General features: G+C 42.4%; 1 protein-coding gene across 9 annotated transcripts in view; it reads left to right on the top strand.

Annotated features, from left to right (window-relative positions):
* Positions 1-15,959, top strand: part of LOC128076097 (H(+)/Cl(-) exchange transporter 5) — a 40,191-nt gene extending 24,232 nt beyond the window's left edge. For 8 of the 9 annotated variants that reach the window (XM_052673427.1, XM_052673426.1, XM_052673425.1 and 5 more), the window contains 11 exons: positions 2,276-2,427; positions 4,177-4,276; positions 5,611-5,795; positions 6,358-6,480; positions 7,014-7,220; positions 8,422-8,502; positions 9,370-9,912; positions 10,683-10,869; positions 11,639-12,037; positions 13,505-13,721; positions 14,699-15,959. In XM_052673427.1, coding sequence (XP_052529387.1) covers positions 2,276-2,427; positions 4,177-4,276; positions 5,611-5,795; positions 6,358-6,480; positions 7,014-7,220; positions 8,422-8,502; positions 9,370-9,912; positions 10,683-10,869; positions 11,639-12,037; positions 13,505-13,721; positions 14,699-14,789 — 2,285 coding nt within the window. In that variant the 3' untranslated portion in view covers positions 14,790-15,959. Of the gene's footprint in view, positions 1-1,435; positions 1,705-2,275; positions 2,428-4,176; positions 4,277-5,610; positions 5,796-6,357; positions 6,481-7,013; positions 7,221-8,421; positions 8,503-9,369; positions 9,913-10,682; positions 10,870-11,638; positions 12,038-13,504; positions 13,722-14,698 lie in introns of those variants that run through there. The other variant, XM_052673431.1, reaches the window with a different exon arrangement.
* Positions 15,960-18,121: the final 2,162 nt, after the last annotated feature.

Raw genomic sequence — 18,121 nt, 5'->3', positions numbered from 1 at the left:
TAAAAATGAAAAAGCAAATGGCACTGCAGCAGGCTACAGTAAAGCTTAGGAGGTCTCAGGAGGACTGTTAGAGCCATATAGAGAGGCCTTGGAAATGGAAGTAGCATGAAAGGGTTCTTAAGGGAGTGTCAAAATTAGTATTTGTTGTGTGGAGTAGCATTGTTTGTATCTTCTGTGGACAGTTTTGTACAGTGGAAAAAGTACTGCAGAGCACTTTTCATCTCCAGTGTTTCTTGCCCTTTCAGTATCTGATGGCTTCAAGAAAATTATATGAAGTAAAATTACCAAAGGATTTTGTAGGTATTGACTTGGAGCAAAGGCCTCAGTACTTGCACAAGCAAAGGAATGGAGCTTGGGCTGAATTGCATAAAAGGACTTGTTCCTTATTGGTTAATCTGTTGAGAAGACTCTTTGATTTCCTTAGGTAAAGCTTGAAAGGCTTTTGTTTAGTTTTCCCCACTTGCCCCATGCATTTCATCACCTTCAAACTGCTTGAATAGGGCTTTAAGAAACACAGTTTTAAAGGAACAAGCACTAAGTGTGACGTTGAGTTTCTAAAGTTTCTTTAGGAGGATGTCAATATTTTGTTTTAGGAGCAAGTGAAATCAGGAATAAATGTGTGAATGTTTCCAGGTGAAAGAATTTTAACTGCATTTTCCAGGGCAGTGAAACCCACTGGGGTCTAGGGCTTCTGCTGAGAAGCTCTAAGGGCAGCTCTTGTTCTGCTGCTTTTCTGCTCAGTCGCATTTTTCTTTGGCAGGGCAATGGGGAAGACAGGATGCTGGGCAAGATTTGTTCTCTCCTTACTGACCCCAATGCTCTTGGACAGTTCACCTCCTCCCTCTTCTGCTGTCACCCTTGCCGCAGGCCTGTCTTGCTGTGATCAAGTGTGCTCGTGTATCCTTGCAGCTTTTAGCATGACAGAGCTCTTCTGTCATCCACAACCTTGCATGGCAATGAAATTGGTCCTGTATCTGACTTAATAGGCATTCTTCATTACCTGTTTCAACTGAAGGTCTTTGTTCCCACTGACTGAAATGTCCTTTTGATTTGGCCAGTAGAGCCTGTTAAATGGCACTGGTTGACCACCTCTACCAAGAACATCAGGGAGTGATCTGTGATGGAGGTCATAGTGGTGGTCCAGGGGCTGCTGCTCAGCTTGCTGACACTTGCTTCTAGCTGCTGTACATGAGAGGAAAGCTCCTAGAGGCCTGTGGTGTGGGTGGTCATTGGCCCGTGCATAAGATGCCTTAGGGAGGAGGAAGCGCTCAACAGAGGGATGGGCTGGAAAGGAGGCAGGGGCCTGGCTTCTGGAAACAAAGGCAACCCTAGTCCATTGGGCTGAACCTCCTTTTTGTGATGAGGTCCAGGACTAATTTTTTTTTTCCATGGCAGAGGATGTTGGAACTGGGGGAATGACGCTTAGGAGGTTTTGCTTTGAAGCAGTTTTTGCATGCCTTCAGAAGAACTAGGTCAACCTTTCTCACAACACAAGTGATTAGCTTTCCACATTATGCTTACATTGCCCTCCTCAGTCTCTTGGTCTGCACTCCCAACTGAGCAGAGACTGTCTTGTCACCAAAAGTTTGGGAACATCCCAATTCAACATCATCTTCCATGGGCTGGAGCAGAGGAGACAGAAGGCCAAGTGATTTGTCATTGACAGGGTTCACTGGACCTGAAGAGAGACTGCAAACTCCTGAGGTAATACAGGAAGGAAGGCACGGCTCTTCTCAAGCTTTAGTTGCTTTCTCTCTGCTTTGTGGGCACTACTCCAGTGATGTCTGGGAGGCAGATGGCCATTTGCTTCTCCCCACTCCCATTCGTAGTCCTGGTTTGATTGCTACTTTAGTCTTGCTCTGGATCATCCAGGGCTCCCTTCAGTTCTGCTGGAGGTTTTAAATACTCAGTTTCTCCTATCATTTTCCTCAGGTGACAAAATACAGCCATGATATACCATGGATTTACGGAAAAGTTAAATCTAGATGCTAGTTTACTTTAGTGCTTCCTCAGCAGATCTTTCCAGGAAAGAGCCCCTCTCCTTGTGAAATGCTAGAACTGGGGAAGTGTGTACAAATGTTGGGTGGTTATCCCTGGAATTCTTAATTGGTAGCATTTAGCTAATGGAATAGCTGATAAACTGATTAGTTCCTCCAACTTTCTATAGTTTGACCTAGGTCAGTATTTTGATGTTTTGTTTTTTTTTTTTAAAGTTTTTCCTGAAAAGAGGGAAAACTAAAAAATGCTCAATTTTTTCCCCTTACTTTCCCACCAGGCTTTACCTCATATAATGGAGGAGGGATGAACGGTGCAAGCAAAATGATGGATTTTCTGGAGGAACCACTTCCCGGTGTGGGGACCTATGAAGATTTTAACACTATAGATTGGGTGCGAGAGAAGTCCAGGGATCGGGACAGACACAGAGAGGTAATATTGTTTTACTGCTCCTCCTCAGCACTTGAGGCCGAAGAATTGACTTGCTTGGAACTAATCTTAGTTCTGATGATGTTACTAGGGAGCCATTTGCAAGAGAAATATCTAGGGTGGGAGTTTCCTTACACCATATCAAATTTGCTCAATTCTGAAGCATAGCAAAGCCTGTAGTTGTACTTATGGAAGGTGTATGCATTATTTGGAAGAATTATATTACTTTTACATGGATTATATGGAAGAACATAAGCACCTATGATCCTGCTATACACAGTGCTATTGATAAAGAAATTGGATACTCTTCTGAATGATTTTTTACTGAAATTTGTGCTGCATGATTGAAAAAGCTGGAACAAATTCTGCTTCTGGGACTTCAGTGCTGTCAGCAGTTAAAGGGATCTGCTTAGAAAGCAAGGGATGTTTTAAATAAAGTACCAGTGTCCCCAACATGCTCTTGGTTCATGAGAAGCTCTTGCTGGTGGAGTTCTTGGAGAGTGTTGACTGAACTAAACTTATCTGTTTACTTGCCAGAATATTCTTTAACATTTTATTTTTGAGCCTTACAAAGCAACTTGTGATTTAAGTAAGAACAGTACACAAGCTGAACTCAATCCTTGCTGCTCTGTGTGTGGGAATACAATGTAATGTCACCACTTGTGCAAGTATACGCCCAACTAAGAGGCTCCATGCCCAGTTGTTGCCACTCACCCCCCCCTAAATGTTCCTTTCTATGCATTCTGAGTACAAACCCCAACATTTTTTCACACGTACGCACACAGAGACATATGCAAAAACAATGTATGTGAGTTTGTAACAGGACAATCTATTTCCTATTTACAGAAAGACATGTAGATAGGAAAATTTTAAGAAATTGAAATTGGGTAAAGCTAGAAAATACTGCTCGCCAAAGAGATGTACATTGGTCACATAAAAACCTTTATCAGGGCAGTAGTTTTGTCTACTACTTCAGTCCTCACCTTCATTCAGTAGCTGTGGTGCTGATGAACAGTGTAGCATTTGAAAGACAAAATGTAGAGGGGAAAAAAAAGGAGGAAAATCATTGAGAAAGAAAGGATTCTTTCTCATTTTAGTGAGGACTTGTTGTTTTCCTCAATGTGCTTTTTCATTTGGGAATAATGATGGTGTACTGGAATGCTCGTGTTGTGAAAGGAGCTGGGGCAGCGGGCACACAGTAGCTGTTGCTTGCCTCTTTGTGCTGCTGTCAGGCACAGTCAGACTGACAGGGCTGGCAGGCTGCAGCCATCCTTGTCTGTTGCAGGCAGACCCAGCCAGAGCCTCCGAGGAACTCGCTGTACTGCAGTATCTGGGGTCTGAGGACAGCTCCAAGTCCAGCTTTCAAGTGCAATCAATGCTTCTTTCTTCTAGAGCTCATAAGTCATTTCCAAACTCTGTTGGTTTTCAGCCTGCAAATAGATAATTCTACTACTCCTTACAGATATTGAGGTAGCAGCTGGAAACCATGAAAAAGTTGGTCACAACTGCTTTCTCAGTTGGTGAGGTATCAATACCACAAGGCAGCACAGAGAAGTTGCTGGGGGCAAAGTGCTCGGGGGGCCCCATAAGCATTCTGATTTGCCTGTGGCATCAAGCTAGTAGCAACTTGATACTGCTACAGGGATGCTCTCACTAACAGTGTCACCATGTGCATCTCAGAGAGCTTACACCAAAATAGATCAGTGTCTCAACTGATTTTTTTTTTTCTTATTTGATAACCTTTTTTTCTAGATTACCAGCAAAAGTAAAGAGTCAACGTGGGCCCTGATACACAGTGTGAGCGATGCCTTTTCTGGCTGGTTGTTGATGCTGTTCATTGGGTTGCTGGCAGGTAAGAGCAAACCTTAATTTTAAACATCGATTCCTTGCATCAACTCTGATATATTATTAGAACAGCAAAATTTGTCCCAGAAACAAGGGCTGAGGGACTGCACTGATGCTTGTCTCTCTGCTACTGCTTTGTGATTTAAGGAGAATTATTTCTAAATGCTCTGAGGTCCTATTTGTGTAAAAGCCAAGATAACAAAACTCAGACTGAAAGCTATCCTGGGCACTGTTCTTTGTTTGCTGCTGGTACATCGCTCTGAAATAGACTGGATCAGAGGGAAGTGTTAGGATGTAAATAATCTTGGAATGCTTTTTGTTAACACTGGAGGGGCTGATGCCAAGGAATGCTAACAAGATTCTTTTTTGTCCTCCTCACTCTTCATGAGAATAAAGGGTAAGAGATGTTTCTTGCGAAGTCAGGTTTTTTCAGCAGTTGACTGACCGAACTCTTTAAATTAGTTCAGAAGGAAACTTTGAACCCAAGAGTAAAAGATATAGATCAGCTGGATGCAGATCTTGGTAGAAGGCAGCTAAACCTTCAACATGAGAGATGATATTAAATCTTCTGTTAATATTTACATAGAAAAGCTGCTGGTGAGTTTTTCATTAACTGGAAGATATGCCAAATGTTATCTCTGGAGCCTATACTAGGATTTACTGCTACAGATCAGAGGTCTGTATTCCTGGCCTCTGTGTTGATGTGGCATTTTACCTAAGAACTGAGATGATGACGCTTTTTGCCTTAGGGATGCTGTAGGAATTATTCTTAATAGAAAAACAGAAAATTACTTGAAGCTTCCTCTTATAAAATAAAAATTACTTTCCTTACTGGCTCTGATTTTTTTGTTTTTAATTGGGATTGGAAATGTTCTCTTCAAATTCAGTTATTCCTTGTTCAGCCTTAGCACTGTTACTATAACTTGTGGATCCCAGCTCTTGTGCTGGAGACCAGTGACATGTTTTATGTTCTCCAGGAACATGATAAGACCAATTCCTCCAACTAATTTTCATGCTATATTTAATTCCATGTAATTGAGAATAATTAGTTTCTAGCGCAACTTAGAATGATTTTTACTGCAAGTATGGTTAACCTTGGAAATATTGTTAACTGTGCTTTGTTGTGTGACCTTCTTTTCAGTGTAGACTTAAGCAAATCCTTCCTTTAGCTCTGTAAAGAGTATAATAGAATAAAAGATAATTGTAGGCAAAAATAACAGTGCTGCTCCATTTAATGGTAGGTAAGTCAAAATAGAGACAGAATAAAACAAAACAGAGACTTTCAGATATCTGAGTCTGCATCATATGCTTACTATTAAATTTTCATTTATTCTAAACTAGGTTCCTTAGCAGGTCTAATAGACATTTCTGCCCACTGGATGACAGACTTGAAAGAAGGAGTGTGTTTAGCAGGCTTCTGGTTTAACCACGAGCACTGCTGCTGGAAGTCCAACACAACCTTTACAGACAGAGACAAGTGCCCTGAGTGGATGAGCTGGTCGCAGCTTATTATTGGCCATGGAGAGGTAATGTGTGCCCAGAAATACTTTCAGTGCTGAATATTCCATTTCCAGCCTGCATTGTCTTGGTATGTTCTATATGTATGTTCTAGAAGTGCAAATTAGGTTTTTCACTGGTTTAACTTTGAATTTTGGGGTTTTTCAGTAAGCAGGTTACAAGTTGTCCTCATTGGGGCGTCAAAACATTGGCACATTGACAAGTGCACTGCTTTACTTGTTTGAAACTTGCTGCTTGGAGGATATTTTTCCCATGACCATTTTAAAGGACTGCCAGACAAACTCAAATCTTGTGTTACTAGCAGCACTGTCAAGTAGAGCAAGCCATCTTGACTGGGAGTGTTTGTGTACCTTGTTTGCCATTTCATATAATGGCTTTTGGAAATATTGTTGGCTCCCAGTCCTCTAATTCAGCATATGCAACTTGTCCTTGAAACTGCAGGCTTACTGCAATTCGTTTTGATCTGATGATAACTGTATTTGAGGTTACCTGCTATTTCTGTGTGCTTGCTTCAGAGCCCTGGTTTGATGAAAGCTTAATTGAATTTGGTTAACTTTCTCTGCATTTCAGGGAGCTTTTGCATATATTCTCAACTACTTCATGTATGTTATCTGGGCTCTGTTATTCTCCCTTCTTGCTGTGTTACTTGTGAAAGGCTTTGCTCCTTATGCCTGTGGCTCAGGAATCCCAGAGGTGAGTGAGAGTGAAGGTGTGGGGTTTTTTTTTTTTGGTATCTGTTTGATGTGTTGGATTTTTGTTTGTTTTTAAGGTGGGGTAATTGAAAGATTACATTTGCCTGCTATGTAACTGTACTTACATCAAGTCACCATATGTTTCTAGTGTATATGTTTTTTTTCCAAACTTTGTTACTGAAACATGTCTGGTTCTAAGTCTCCATATGATCTCTTTAAAAAATGAAATAAATTTACTGAAAGTAAATGCCAACATTTACTACAGAAGGTACAAACAAAAGTGCGCTGTTTGTGGAAGACAGAAAAGCAGCATCAAGTTATTTTTTGCTAGGAAAAGCAGCCCTGAAGGAAAGGCTGAAGGGCTATTTCTGCCGTTGCATTTTTCCTGACTGTGTTACCTTTGATAGCTGGGGAGGGAGGCACTCTGATAACTATAGTGGAAAGCTAAGGCAGGACTGGCGCTGCCTATCAAACTGGGAGCTCTGACCAGGGCTTGAATGAAAGCCTGTAGAGCTCTGTGTGCTTGACTTCCAGATCAAAACTATCTTAAGTGGTTTCATCATTAGAGGCTACCTGGGCAAGTGGACGCTGATCATCAAAACCATTACCTTAGTGTTGGCGGTGTCCTCTGGCCTGAGCCTGGGAAAAGAGGGCCCCCTGGTGCACGTTGCCTGCTGCTGTGGAAACATCCTGTGCCATCTCTTCACCAAATACAGGAAGAACGAAGCGAAGCGAAGAGAGGTAAAGTGGTGCAGTGATATTTCATCAGGAAGGGTGAGATTGTAGTAGGGATGTAGACACAGCAGAAATGTTTAATGCTTTCGTTGCCTCTGTCTTCAATGCTGATGATGGGCTTTGGGACCACTGGAGCTCTGAGTTGGATGACTGTGACTGCAGTAGTGATAAATTCCAGCCAGCTCTGAGCAGCAGGATGCATATAAGTCTATGGGGACTTTATCGGCCTGTACTCAAAATGCTGGTTGATATTCACTGTAAGACTCTCAATTCCTTTCCAGTCATCTTGGGATTGTGGAAAAGTGTCAGTTGACTGGAGTTTGCAAATGTTTTCCCAGTTTTCAAGAAGGGCAACAAAGATAACACTGCTAATTGAAGATCTGTCAGTCTCACTTTGGTGCCTGGCAAAATAATGGAGAAAATTGTTGTATGAGTTAAAGAAAAAAACAAAAACTAAAAGATAAAGCAGTCACTGGTTAACAGACTTATTGTCCTTCTAGGGCAAAGGTTACCCATCTAGTTGACCAAGGGAAGCCAACTGATGTCATACTTCTGGGTTTCGGCAAAACTTTTCATACTGTTTCTCACAGTGTCTTTCTGGACTAAATATACAGCATACAGCTCAACAAAAACATGATGTGATGGGTGAACAATTGACTGAGAAGTCAGGATGAAGGGATCATAGTTAATGGAATTAGAGCAGGCTGGTGGCTGTCATTAGTGGAGCTTTGCAGGCCAAGGCTCTCCAATGTTTTCATCAGTGACATGGGTGCAGGATATGAGGATGCACTAAAAATCTGTGGACAGCACTAATTTGGGAAGAACTGTTGACTCTATCAAAGGTATAAGGAGAACATAAAAATATTAGTTTTGTTTAACTAAAGCTTTATGTGAGGTGAAATCAGTGTGAAATCAGGTGAAACAGAATATGGTAATTGCAATTGATGTTGGTTCCACTGATTTAGGAGTTGAATTGCTTAAATGCTAATTGTTTCTGGTTTTGTTTTAGCTACTTAGGAATTACAGGAGTTAGCTCACTCCATTTTTTCCCTCTTGTCTTTAAAACAGATCAGACAAACTTACTCTGTAGTGATTGCAGATTTATTTGTATCTTTTTTTTCCTTAAGTAAAGACATCTAACAGAAAAGTGGAAAGTTTTTGATGGGGAAATTGAAAATGTGTGACTGACTTGAGTTTTTCCTCACAGGTTTTATCAGCAGCTGCAGCTGCTGGTGTGTCTGTAGCTTTTGGTGCACCGATTGGAGGAGTGCTCTTTAGTCTGGAAGAGGTAACATCAGCATTTTCTATTAGCTCTTCACAAGCCGTTTTATTGCAAGAACTGACCCTGCTGGTTTGAAAATACAGTCCATTCATAACTACTTGGGTGTGGAAAGGAAACCCTGTTGAATACTGACTTGTGGTATATTTTAAGTCTGCCAATCAACCTAAACTTTACTGGGGATTCAGGTAATTCTTATGGGTGCTGGAGAACCTTATTTTGGATTATGTATTTCTCTAGCTTTGCAGTAAACCTGCTAGATTTCCCCAACCTGTCCATGCTCACCAACACTGCTCACAGCTACAGCCTCTTGTGTTTTCTGTATGTCCATATTCTGTTGTCAGCTCTGTCACAGGCTGCCTCACAACAAACTTATCTTGCTCATCAAACTGCTTTTCTTACCAATGAAGTTTTGATTTGTATTCTTTTGATTCAGACATAAAATACATAATCACTTCTGTCTTCAGGGTTTAACTAAGAGAAAGAATGGGATGGCTTTGCTCAGCTGAGCAAGTTGTGGTAGCTGCTATGGCAAACACAATTGCTTAGCACTTCTAGACCTTGCAAGCATGCAAGACAAATACTCCTCCAAATTCAGCTTATAGCTTATCTGTATAAGTTGTCTCTGCTTAAGGGATCATAGAGAGCCTTTGCTACACTGAAAATGTGTGCAAACCAAGGTACATCCTGGTTGTTGTGATCTGTGTAGAAAGGAGCTCAATATCAAATCTGGGGTGCTCAGCTGAAGTAGAGGATATGTATCCAGTGAACACCAGTCTCAGTCCTTGCTTTGTAGTTCGTGCAATAGTGGTTTTGTTACGGGGCAAGAATCAGTGTCCTGTCAAGTGGCAGAATCTGCTTTGTTTTCATTTTTAGGTCAGTTACTATTTTCCTCTCAAGACGCTGTGGCGCTCCTTCTTTGCTGCTCTGGTAGCTGCGTTTACTCTGCGCTCCATCAATCCTTTTGGGAACAGCCGCCTGGTTCTCTTCTACGTGGAGTTCCACATGCCATGGCATCTTCTGGAGCTTGTGCCATTCATCCTTTTGGGAATTTTTGGTGGGCTCTGGGGAGCTTTCTTCATTCGCAGCAACATTGCCTGGTGCAGGCGACGCAAGACAACCAAGCTTGGTAAATATCCTGTGCTCGAGGTGTTTGTAGTGACTGCCATCACAGCCATCCTGGCCTTCCCGAATGAGTACACCAGAATGAGCACCAGTGAGCTGATCTCTGAACTCTTCAATGACTGTGGGATTTTGGACTCTTCCAAGCTCTGCGAGTACGTGAATGATTTCAACAGCACCAAAGGGGATGACCTGCCAGACCGAGCTGCTGGCCCGGGAGTTTACACAGCCATGTGGCAGCTAGCTTTGGCCCTTATAATGAAAGTCTTCATCACAATCTTTACCTTTGGCATGAAGGTGAGAATTAGCTGTGAAAGATGTTTTTCTCATTCTGTGCAGAAACTCTGCTCCTTAGAGTTTTTTTTTGCTTGCCCAGTAAATTGACTTTTTTTCCCCCCGAGCCCTGTTAAAAGGGGGAAAAAAACACCTGTGCTTTTTGAGGGGTGATAGACTGCAGTTATTTTGTTGTTAGTAACTGAGGGCAATAGAAACCTTTTATCCTGTGTGTGACCGCTAGATCAAGCTGCTGGGTCATGGGAAAATCCTGTGTTCCAAACACCATATACTTCTAACTCGTCTCTCCTTAAGCCTTTTTGATACTTCTCCTGTATCCCTCCTTTCCTAATTGCAAAGTGACATGAAGCCAATGGAGTGGGAAAATCCTGTGAATTACATAAATAAGTACTCAAATACTCATGTAGTTGGAAAGGCATATGGGAGTGTTGGTGGTGTTTTAGCCCACGCTGAACTGATGTATGGCTGTTTCTCCTGCTCTGAAAGATATACATCCAAATTCTGTTACAGAGGTCTTAGAACACATGTTGTTTCAGTAAGGACAGCATTTGGCACTCTCAGTGCTGTTGCTTGTTCAGTTCAAGGACACAAGGAGGCGTTCTCTCACCATTTTTTTGGTGCTGGACAAGCAGAAGTGATGGAGCATGGCATCCATACCAATTTTAACTTTAGTATAACCTCTAAATCGGTCTTGACTTAAACTTTTGACTGTCACTAGCCTTGAACACTTTTTCCCTGAGAAATGGCATATTTCCTGATGTGTTTTTTCATAGGTCCCTTCGGGTCTCTTCATCCCAAGCATGGCAGTTGGTGCTATAGCAGGCAGGTTGTTAGGGGTAGCAATGGAGCAGTTGGCATTTTACCATCATGATTGGATCATCTTCAGTGGCTGGTGCAGTCAAGGAGCTGACTGTATCACTCCTGGCCTGTATGCCATGGTTGGGGCTGCAGCATGTCTAGGTAAGCAAGAGATGTCTCTTGAAGTCCTAGTGCAAGTTTGAATCTTGCTTGCCTATCTGAATGTGTAGTAGTGAAATGCTGATGATGTTCTTGTAGTCTGTGTTTAAAAACAGAAAACAACGGGAAAAACAAACAAAAAAATGGGCTCAATCTCAAGAACAGGAAACGTCATAGTCTAGCATCTTATATGTTTATCATCCTGTTTGCATTCTTTTACTAGCATCAATCTATCATTGGACATGATAAATTTCAGTGGGGAATCTCCTGAATATGTAGCTAGAACAATTGAGACTGGCCAGGGGCTTGAGATTTCCATATAGGGAAACCTTGCTGTTAGGAAAATTAATGATAGCAAGCAGAGGATGTCAGGATGCTACTTGACCTTTGTGTACAGCTTGTCATAGAGATCATTTCATGAATCTCCTTATGGCTATTATTTGTAAGGCCACTTTATGTCATGACCAGACTATTTTGCAGCTAGCTAAATTTCATGTTAAGTAACAGCAAATTGGCACTAGGAAATGTTTTGACATATTATATAGTCTTAAGAAGTAAGTTTAGAACAGATAAACCACATTGTTCACAGAGCTCTGTAATTCAGATGATGTGCAATCAGAGGACATGTGACACTGGGGTATGTCCTGTTGCCTCAGTTGAAATTAACGTCATCTTTGGAGGATGGCTGTAGTAAATGTCAGGACAGCTTTCCTGGCTGTAAATCTCCGTTAACTGTGTTCATGTCTTCTGTTTTTCTGTGTTCTTTTTGTAGGTGGAGTGACCCGAATGACTGTGTCACTAGTGGTCATTATGTTTGAGCTCACTGGTGGACTGGAATACATAGTTCCTCTGATGGCAGCAGCCATGACCAGCAAGTGGGTGGCAGATGCTATAGGGCGGGAGGGCATTTACGATGCCCACATACGCCTCAATGGCTATCCTTTCCTGGAAGCCAAGGAGGAGTTCTCACACAAGACACTTGCAATGGATGTAATGAGGCCACGGAGGAATGATCCTCCCCTGACTGTCATCACTCAGGACAGCATGACAGTAGAAGACATTGAGACCATAATCAATGAAACCACATACAGTGGCTATCCAGTGGTGGTGTCACGGGAGTCCCAAAGGCTTGTTGGATTTGTCCTCAGGAGAGACCTCATCATTTCAATTGGTATGTGCGAGGAAACAAGGTGCTCTACAGATAAATGGTGCAGAGTGCAGTTTGAGGCCTTCAAGTAGCACCAACTCTTAATTTACTTCACAGATTTGAGTCAGTAGTGATGGTGGCTGTACTTACACGAGCCTGCATCTCCATCTCCCAGCATTGTGGGGTTTGCATGCGTTGAGCGTGAAGGACAGCATGGCTTGACCAGTGCAGTTAGTATGGCTGTCCTGAATTCATAAACTTTGTGAAGCATGAGGTGTCTTGAGCTCTGTGGTGTGTTCTCCAGTGTGTGGTTTAATGCACTGTTGTAACACAAGCTTGATGTCTGTTGTATGGATGGTGAGAAGTTTTGGTTCCTGAGCTGGCTATGTGCTAGGGCAGAGGTAGAATACTTCTTGTAATAAGTTGCCTATAGCTGTGACTCAACCTTGTGTGTTCTTCTAAGGTAAGTTTTCAGTCTCAGGACATACAGCACATTATTTTGGAGCACTCAAGTATTGCTCTTCTGATACATATATGGCCAAATGCTTATGATCAAGTGGAATAAAATACAGAAAAAGTGCAGTAGCATATAATTATGGACATTTCCTTTGTTTTGTCAGACTGTTCTGTGGTATGACCATGAATTCATGGGTTTGTGTTATTCTGAGTCTCTTGGGAATCCTTTAAAAATAATATTTTCCGCAGGATGCATAGAAAATGGGATATTGCTTTTGACAGCCTGCTTTGAATATCAAGTCTGGTGTTTTGGATGCCAAGTTATTCCCTGCCCAGTGAGTCTTGGAATGTAGATATCAAATTGAAACAGCAATACAGCAGACATCCAAATTGTCCAAGTAGCAGCATTAGGCAGTAATGCACTAGTGTGAATATCTGAGTAGCATCAGGTTCTTGACACCATGTTGATGGCTTTTTTTTTTTTATTTTTTTCCTATTCTTGGCTCTGGTTAGGAAGTGTGGAGTCTAAGCCATTAGGTTATGCACTTAAAAATACTTCTTTAGCTGCCCTGCTGGGACCCACAGCAGTGACTGGTAAAAGGACAAATCACTTTATTTACCTGCTCTTAAACTGGTGAGTTAAAGATCTCCAGGACTTGCATTTATATGACAGTTATCACCGTGCATGTCCTCTGAATGGAAATCATATGCAGCAGTTACTATTTCTGGAGGTGAAAATATGCTGTCTCTAAAAGTTTGTGTCCTTTTGGCTGGAGCAAAATGCTGAAATACACAGGCTTGACATTAAGCAAAGCCCTGTAACGTGGTGTGCTGAGCTTACCCTTATGGTGAGGCTTTGAAGTCCTTAGAGAATAGAAAGGAAGATGGAATAATGTCACCACTTGGGTCATTAGGTTTGAGTCTTTAGTAACTTAAATGGACTTCTAAGGCCATCTCAGTGTGGCAAAGAGAAAAATGTATGCCCTTCAATTTAGAAAAGAGGCATGATATTTAATCAAAAATTTCTTCTTTCAGAAAATGCCCGGAAGAAGCAGGATGGAATTGTTAGCACTTCAATTATTTATTTCACTGACCACTCTCCTCCACTGCCTCCAAGCTCCCCCTCAATGCTGAAACTCAGGAGCATCCTGGACCTCAGTCCTTTCACAGTGACAGACCAAACACCTATGGAGATTGTTGTGGATATATTTCGCAAGCTTGGATTGCGCCAGTGCCTCGTTACTCACAATGGGTAAGAAGGTAGCCCTGGGCCTGAGGTCCCAATGGGTCGTGCCGGATTAGTTAAGGTCATTGAGGTGTTCTGCTCAACTTTGGCAGGAAAACTCCATGCAGGAGTGTAAGAGTTCATTGGGTTTGGATCTAGATGATCTTTAAAGGTCCCTTCCAGCTCAAACCATTCAATGATTAAACTTCCAGATCTGAGTCAGAACCTCTTCTTTAAGAAAACAGAGGCCTCTAGTATGTAGAGATAAGCATTCCTCTAGGCAAAAAGGATCTGGAAAGAAACAGCTGTGAACCCTTGAACCTCTTTCAGTTGAAACAGTAACTGTGAGCTAGTGAAATGGTCAGACACAGCTCAGAATAGGTTTGATATACCTAAAATTAATGAAAAGCTCTCAGCCTGTTGTTACAAATCTGGTGACGTGTATCACATTATCTCTTGAAATCACTGTGGTATCAATTCTGAAGCAGTGTGCTTGGTGAGGTGGGAAGGAATAGGAGCCAAGAATTAAAACAAGCAATCTGCTCCTTGAAGAGCCAAAGTAAAGAGGAGTTCTCTCCCTGTCCTTTGCTGTCCCTCGCTGTGGTGCAGTTGGACCAGTTGTTCTTTCCAGTTTCTGACAGAAAATAGCATTGTTAAGCAACCCTTCCCAGCAGAAGTTGTCATAGTTCCTATTGTGACCGTTCCAACTACTATGCTTTGGAAACTGAGCTGCTGAGAGAAGCAACACTTAAAATGCAATCCTAGATGTTCAGGTCCATCTGTTTGGAGGAGGCAGGTAGGTGTTAATAAAAATCATTAACATGTCTTGGTAAAGTGTCTGCTGGTGCTGATGAGTACCATATTTTGCATGAAGTTTCAGTGTTGGATCCACATAAGTACTTCAGCTACTGCAATACGTTATAGTTGCTGTAGGAGAAGTTATGCAAGAGCAAGAATACATTCCTTGGGTGCTAATGCATTAAAAATGTGTTTTCATTTTTTAGGAAACTGCTTGGGATCATTACCAAGAAGGATGTACTAAAGCACATTGCACAGCTGGCTAACCAGGACCCAGATTCTATACTCTTCAATTAAAGGCAGACTAGTAGGTATTGTGTTAAACACAAAAGATACTTTATAGAAGATTCTGGATATTCTCTCCTATTTTTATTGAGACCTTGGAACTATTTTCAGCATTTCCTTCCATGGAGCTGAAGATTTTTTTTTTTTCTACATGATAACCAATTGCACTACATAGTCTGTGGAAAAATAATCTTCTTTTTAGAAGAAAAAAAGACTATTTACATTGCTTTTGTGAAGTTGCATTGGAAAGATTCCATGAAGGAGTAAAAGCAAAATGCTACAGAATTATATATCTTCTTGTTATTTTATTTGAACTCTTGTTACTAATGTGGATAGGGGAAGACAAGGTTTATACCTTCTGGAACTTTGAAGGAGGATGATTTTGCACACAGTATTCAGGTGGTGGCAGAACGATACAGTTGTAACTCAGGGGCAGTGTATTCCCAATTAGTTACTTAGTGAAAATAAGAACCTGGTGAAATAAAAGAAAGAACAAGAACACACAAGCAAACAATATGCTGGAAAACACCCTTATAAAATGATAAGTGGCTCTGTAACTAACCCCATACAAGAGCTTAACTCCTCAGTAATCTCTATTGGCTTGCTGATGATATTTCGCTGAAAGAAGGAGAAAAACCAAATCTCCAGGTGACCAATCTTCATGAAATTGGGTTTGGTTTCTGATTGGGAAGAAGTTTATTTTGATTAATCTTCTGTGAATGTATTTAATTATTCTCCGATGCTGGCTTGCTAGGAGAATCCAGAGGAGGCGGCAGGAGGAGTTAGTAGTGGTATTCTTGTCATCATCTCTATTTTGATATATGCCTAAGGATTTCTTCTTGATTTTTCTTGAGCATGTAATTAAAATTGCAAAGACTGAATCCTGAAGCCTTGGCTTTACTGCACTTCCAAGTAAACTTTGATCATATTAGATGTTGCACAATTGACCTCTTCCTTAATCAGCGGTGTCTTATGTTGCTGAGGATGTCTTAATGGAGACTCCTGAGCCTGGGATGTTTACGTGGATGCATTTTCTGTTCCCTGCTCCTCTCCTCAGCCCTGCACCAAACTCAGGCTTGGATCCTGGCTCTAGGATGGAGAACACTGCCACTTTATGTATGTTCACCGCTCGGTGTCTCATTTTACCAACAACTATGCAATAAAAACCTTTCCTGACCACTATCAGCAACGTAACTTGTTCCTGAGTTGCTCTATTCCAAGTCTGTGCTTCTCAAATCTTTGCTCAAATTCATTTTCTGTTAATAAGTTTACTGGAATTTTTAAGGTATATAAATGCCTTTGAAGGTTATTATATTCATAATGGATTCTGTCTGTAGCAGACTTCATTTCACTATCTGTGGCTGAGGCTTGTTAGTGAAAATAGAGCTCACCACTGTCAGTGCATCTGGCAGGAGCTGAGCTGTTTGGTACTGGCCAGGGGTTAAGGGCTGTGAGGAATCTGACTGTGCTTCCTGATGGACAGACATAAGCAGGTGTTACGTTTTGCACAGCCTCAGCCCCAGAGGCCCTGGTGCCAGCTGCTCAGCCCAGGCTGGGGCTGTAGGGTGAGGCTAAGGTGTGGTGGCAGGAGGTGATGGGTTGTCATTATAAGGCCACTGATGCTGCAAGGTAATGCTGTTTGGTGGGCAGGTGGGGCTCCTGGCTACAAGTGGCTAGCAACATTCTCAGCTTTAAACTCACTTAGATATAAACCAAGTCCTCACCTGTACTTGAAATAGAAGCCAGCCCATTTCTCTAACAGCATTTGATGCTGGACTTGGTCACTGTGCTGAGTCTCCTAATCAGGGAGGGGAAAGGAGGAACTACTTGTGGGAGGCAGCAGTAGCCTTAGTCCTGTGTGCCAGGAGGGCAGAGGAGATGCTGACAGGAAATCCCAGTTGTGGGCTGGAGTTGTCACAGCTGCCTGGTGCTTTAATCCCCAGCAGAGAAGCTGTTGTGGAAGCTGGCAGGGCAGTGAGCACAGGCTGTCAGAGCTGACCACACAGCCCAGCTGTCCTGAGAGGCTGGGAGCATTTGAAATGCAAACATCACATTGGCATCAGACCAGTTTGTTGGGCTTGTGGTAAGGTTTTGGTAGCAGAGAGGTTGCTGTGAGCAGACCGGGAGCTGTGACACATTAGATAAGAGCTGACTCCACAAGTGACCACTGCTGGCCAGAGCTGAGCCGTGCTTGGTTCTCCAGCTGTGCTCTCCTGTGTGCAGGTAGTTCCTCCGAGCTGTCAGCTGAGCCCATGGAGGACAGGATTGCCTGATAAGCTGCAGATGGAATTCATTCCAGGATTTCTGAAGGTGATGATTTGGGTGGAGTGGGGGCAAAGAGCCATCGGTGTGCCTGTCACGTGGCTTCCTGGCATGGGGAGCTGCCCAGAGGAGGTTGACCTGAAAAAATTGTGCCCAGGAAGGTGAGAGGGAGGGAAAACACACTGAATCAGTGGGAAGGCCTGGAAGAGCTGCATTTTAGAGAAACCAAGTCCTCATGAAGCCAAACCAAACATGAAGAAGGTGAGCAAATAAAAAGGTTTTGCAATGTGAAGAGGTTTTGTTTTGCTGGCTTTGGTGAAGAGAGAAGCTGCCTCTTGCCTGAGCATACTTTTCCACTCGTGCATCATTTCTTGTGAATACACAGTTTAAAGTGCAGGTGTCTGGCGTATGGGAGCCAGGTGAAAATAGAAGCTCAGGACCATTTTGTAGCCTACTCTCAGAGAAAACCTACTGACCACATACAGACCAGTGGAAATTGTGTCCATGTAATGAAAATATTTATTCCAGCTCCAGACCTCTCTCTGAGATGTGGTTTTCTACATGGAAACTTGCAGCAAAACTATGTGGTCAATATTATTCCACTGGGTGCAGCAGTGATGCCAGAACACAGGGCTCATGGGGGGTTTTGCTGGGATGGGTGTATAGCTCCATACTGGGGCTGATGCCTTGGTAAAGCTGATGCCTGTTACAGAGGCTCCTGGCTGTTTGGTGCCAGCTTTTATTTAATGGAGTGCCTCATCACTTAAATTCCTATCAGAATGAGTTAAACTTTCATCAGAAATTCTGTGCAGGGCAGAAATTATGCTCAGTTTTATTGAACTGAAGCATTTTCTATGTTGATCATAATCATGCTGGCTTGGAAATAGGTTTCCCTGCCCAGGGAAGTTGTAGGGGCTGAGAAGGGTTTTGCCCTGTGCAGTTCTTGCTGTTGTGTTGTTTTGCTTTCAGAGAAGACTCCAGGAGGAGCTCTAGAGTTTCCAGGAAACGGCTCATTATTCAGCTGGGGGCAGTTCAGGGAGGGATTTGATAAGTGGTTTTATAAATCCATGCCCTTGATGAAA

Source organism: Tympanuchus pallidicinctus, unplaced genomic scaffold, assembly GCF_026119805.1.
Source record: "Tympanuchus pallidicinctus isolate F22 unplaced genomic scaffold, pur_lepc_1.0 scaffold13, whole genome shotgun sequence".
Classification (NCBI taxonomy): Eukaryota; Metazoa; Chordata; class Aves; order Galliformes; family Phasianidae; genus Tympanuchus; species Tympanuchus pallidicinctus.
Note: the sequence above shows the minus strand (reverse complement) of the source record. Positions and strands in the feature narration are given on the sequence as shown.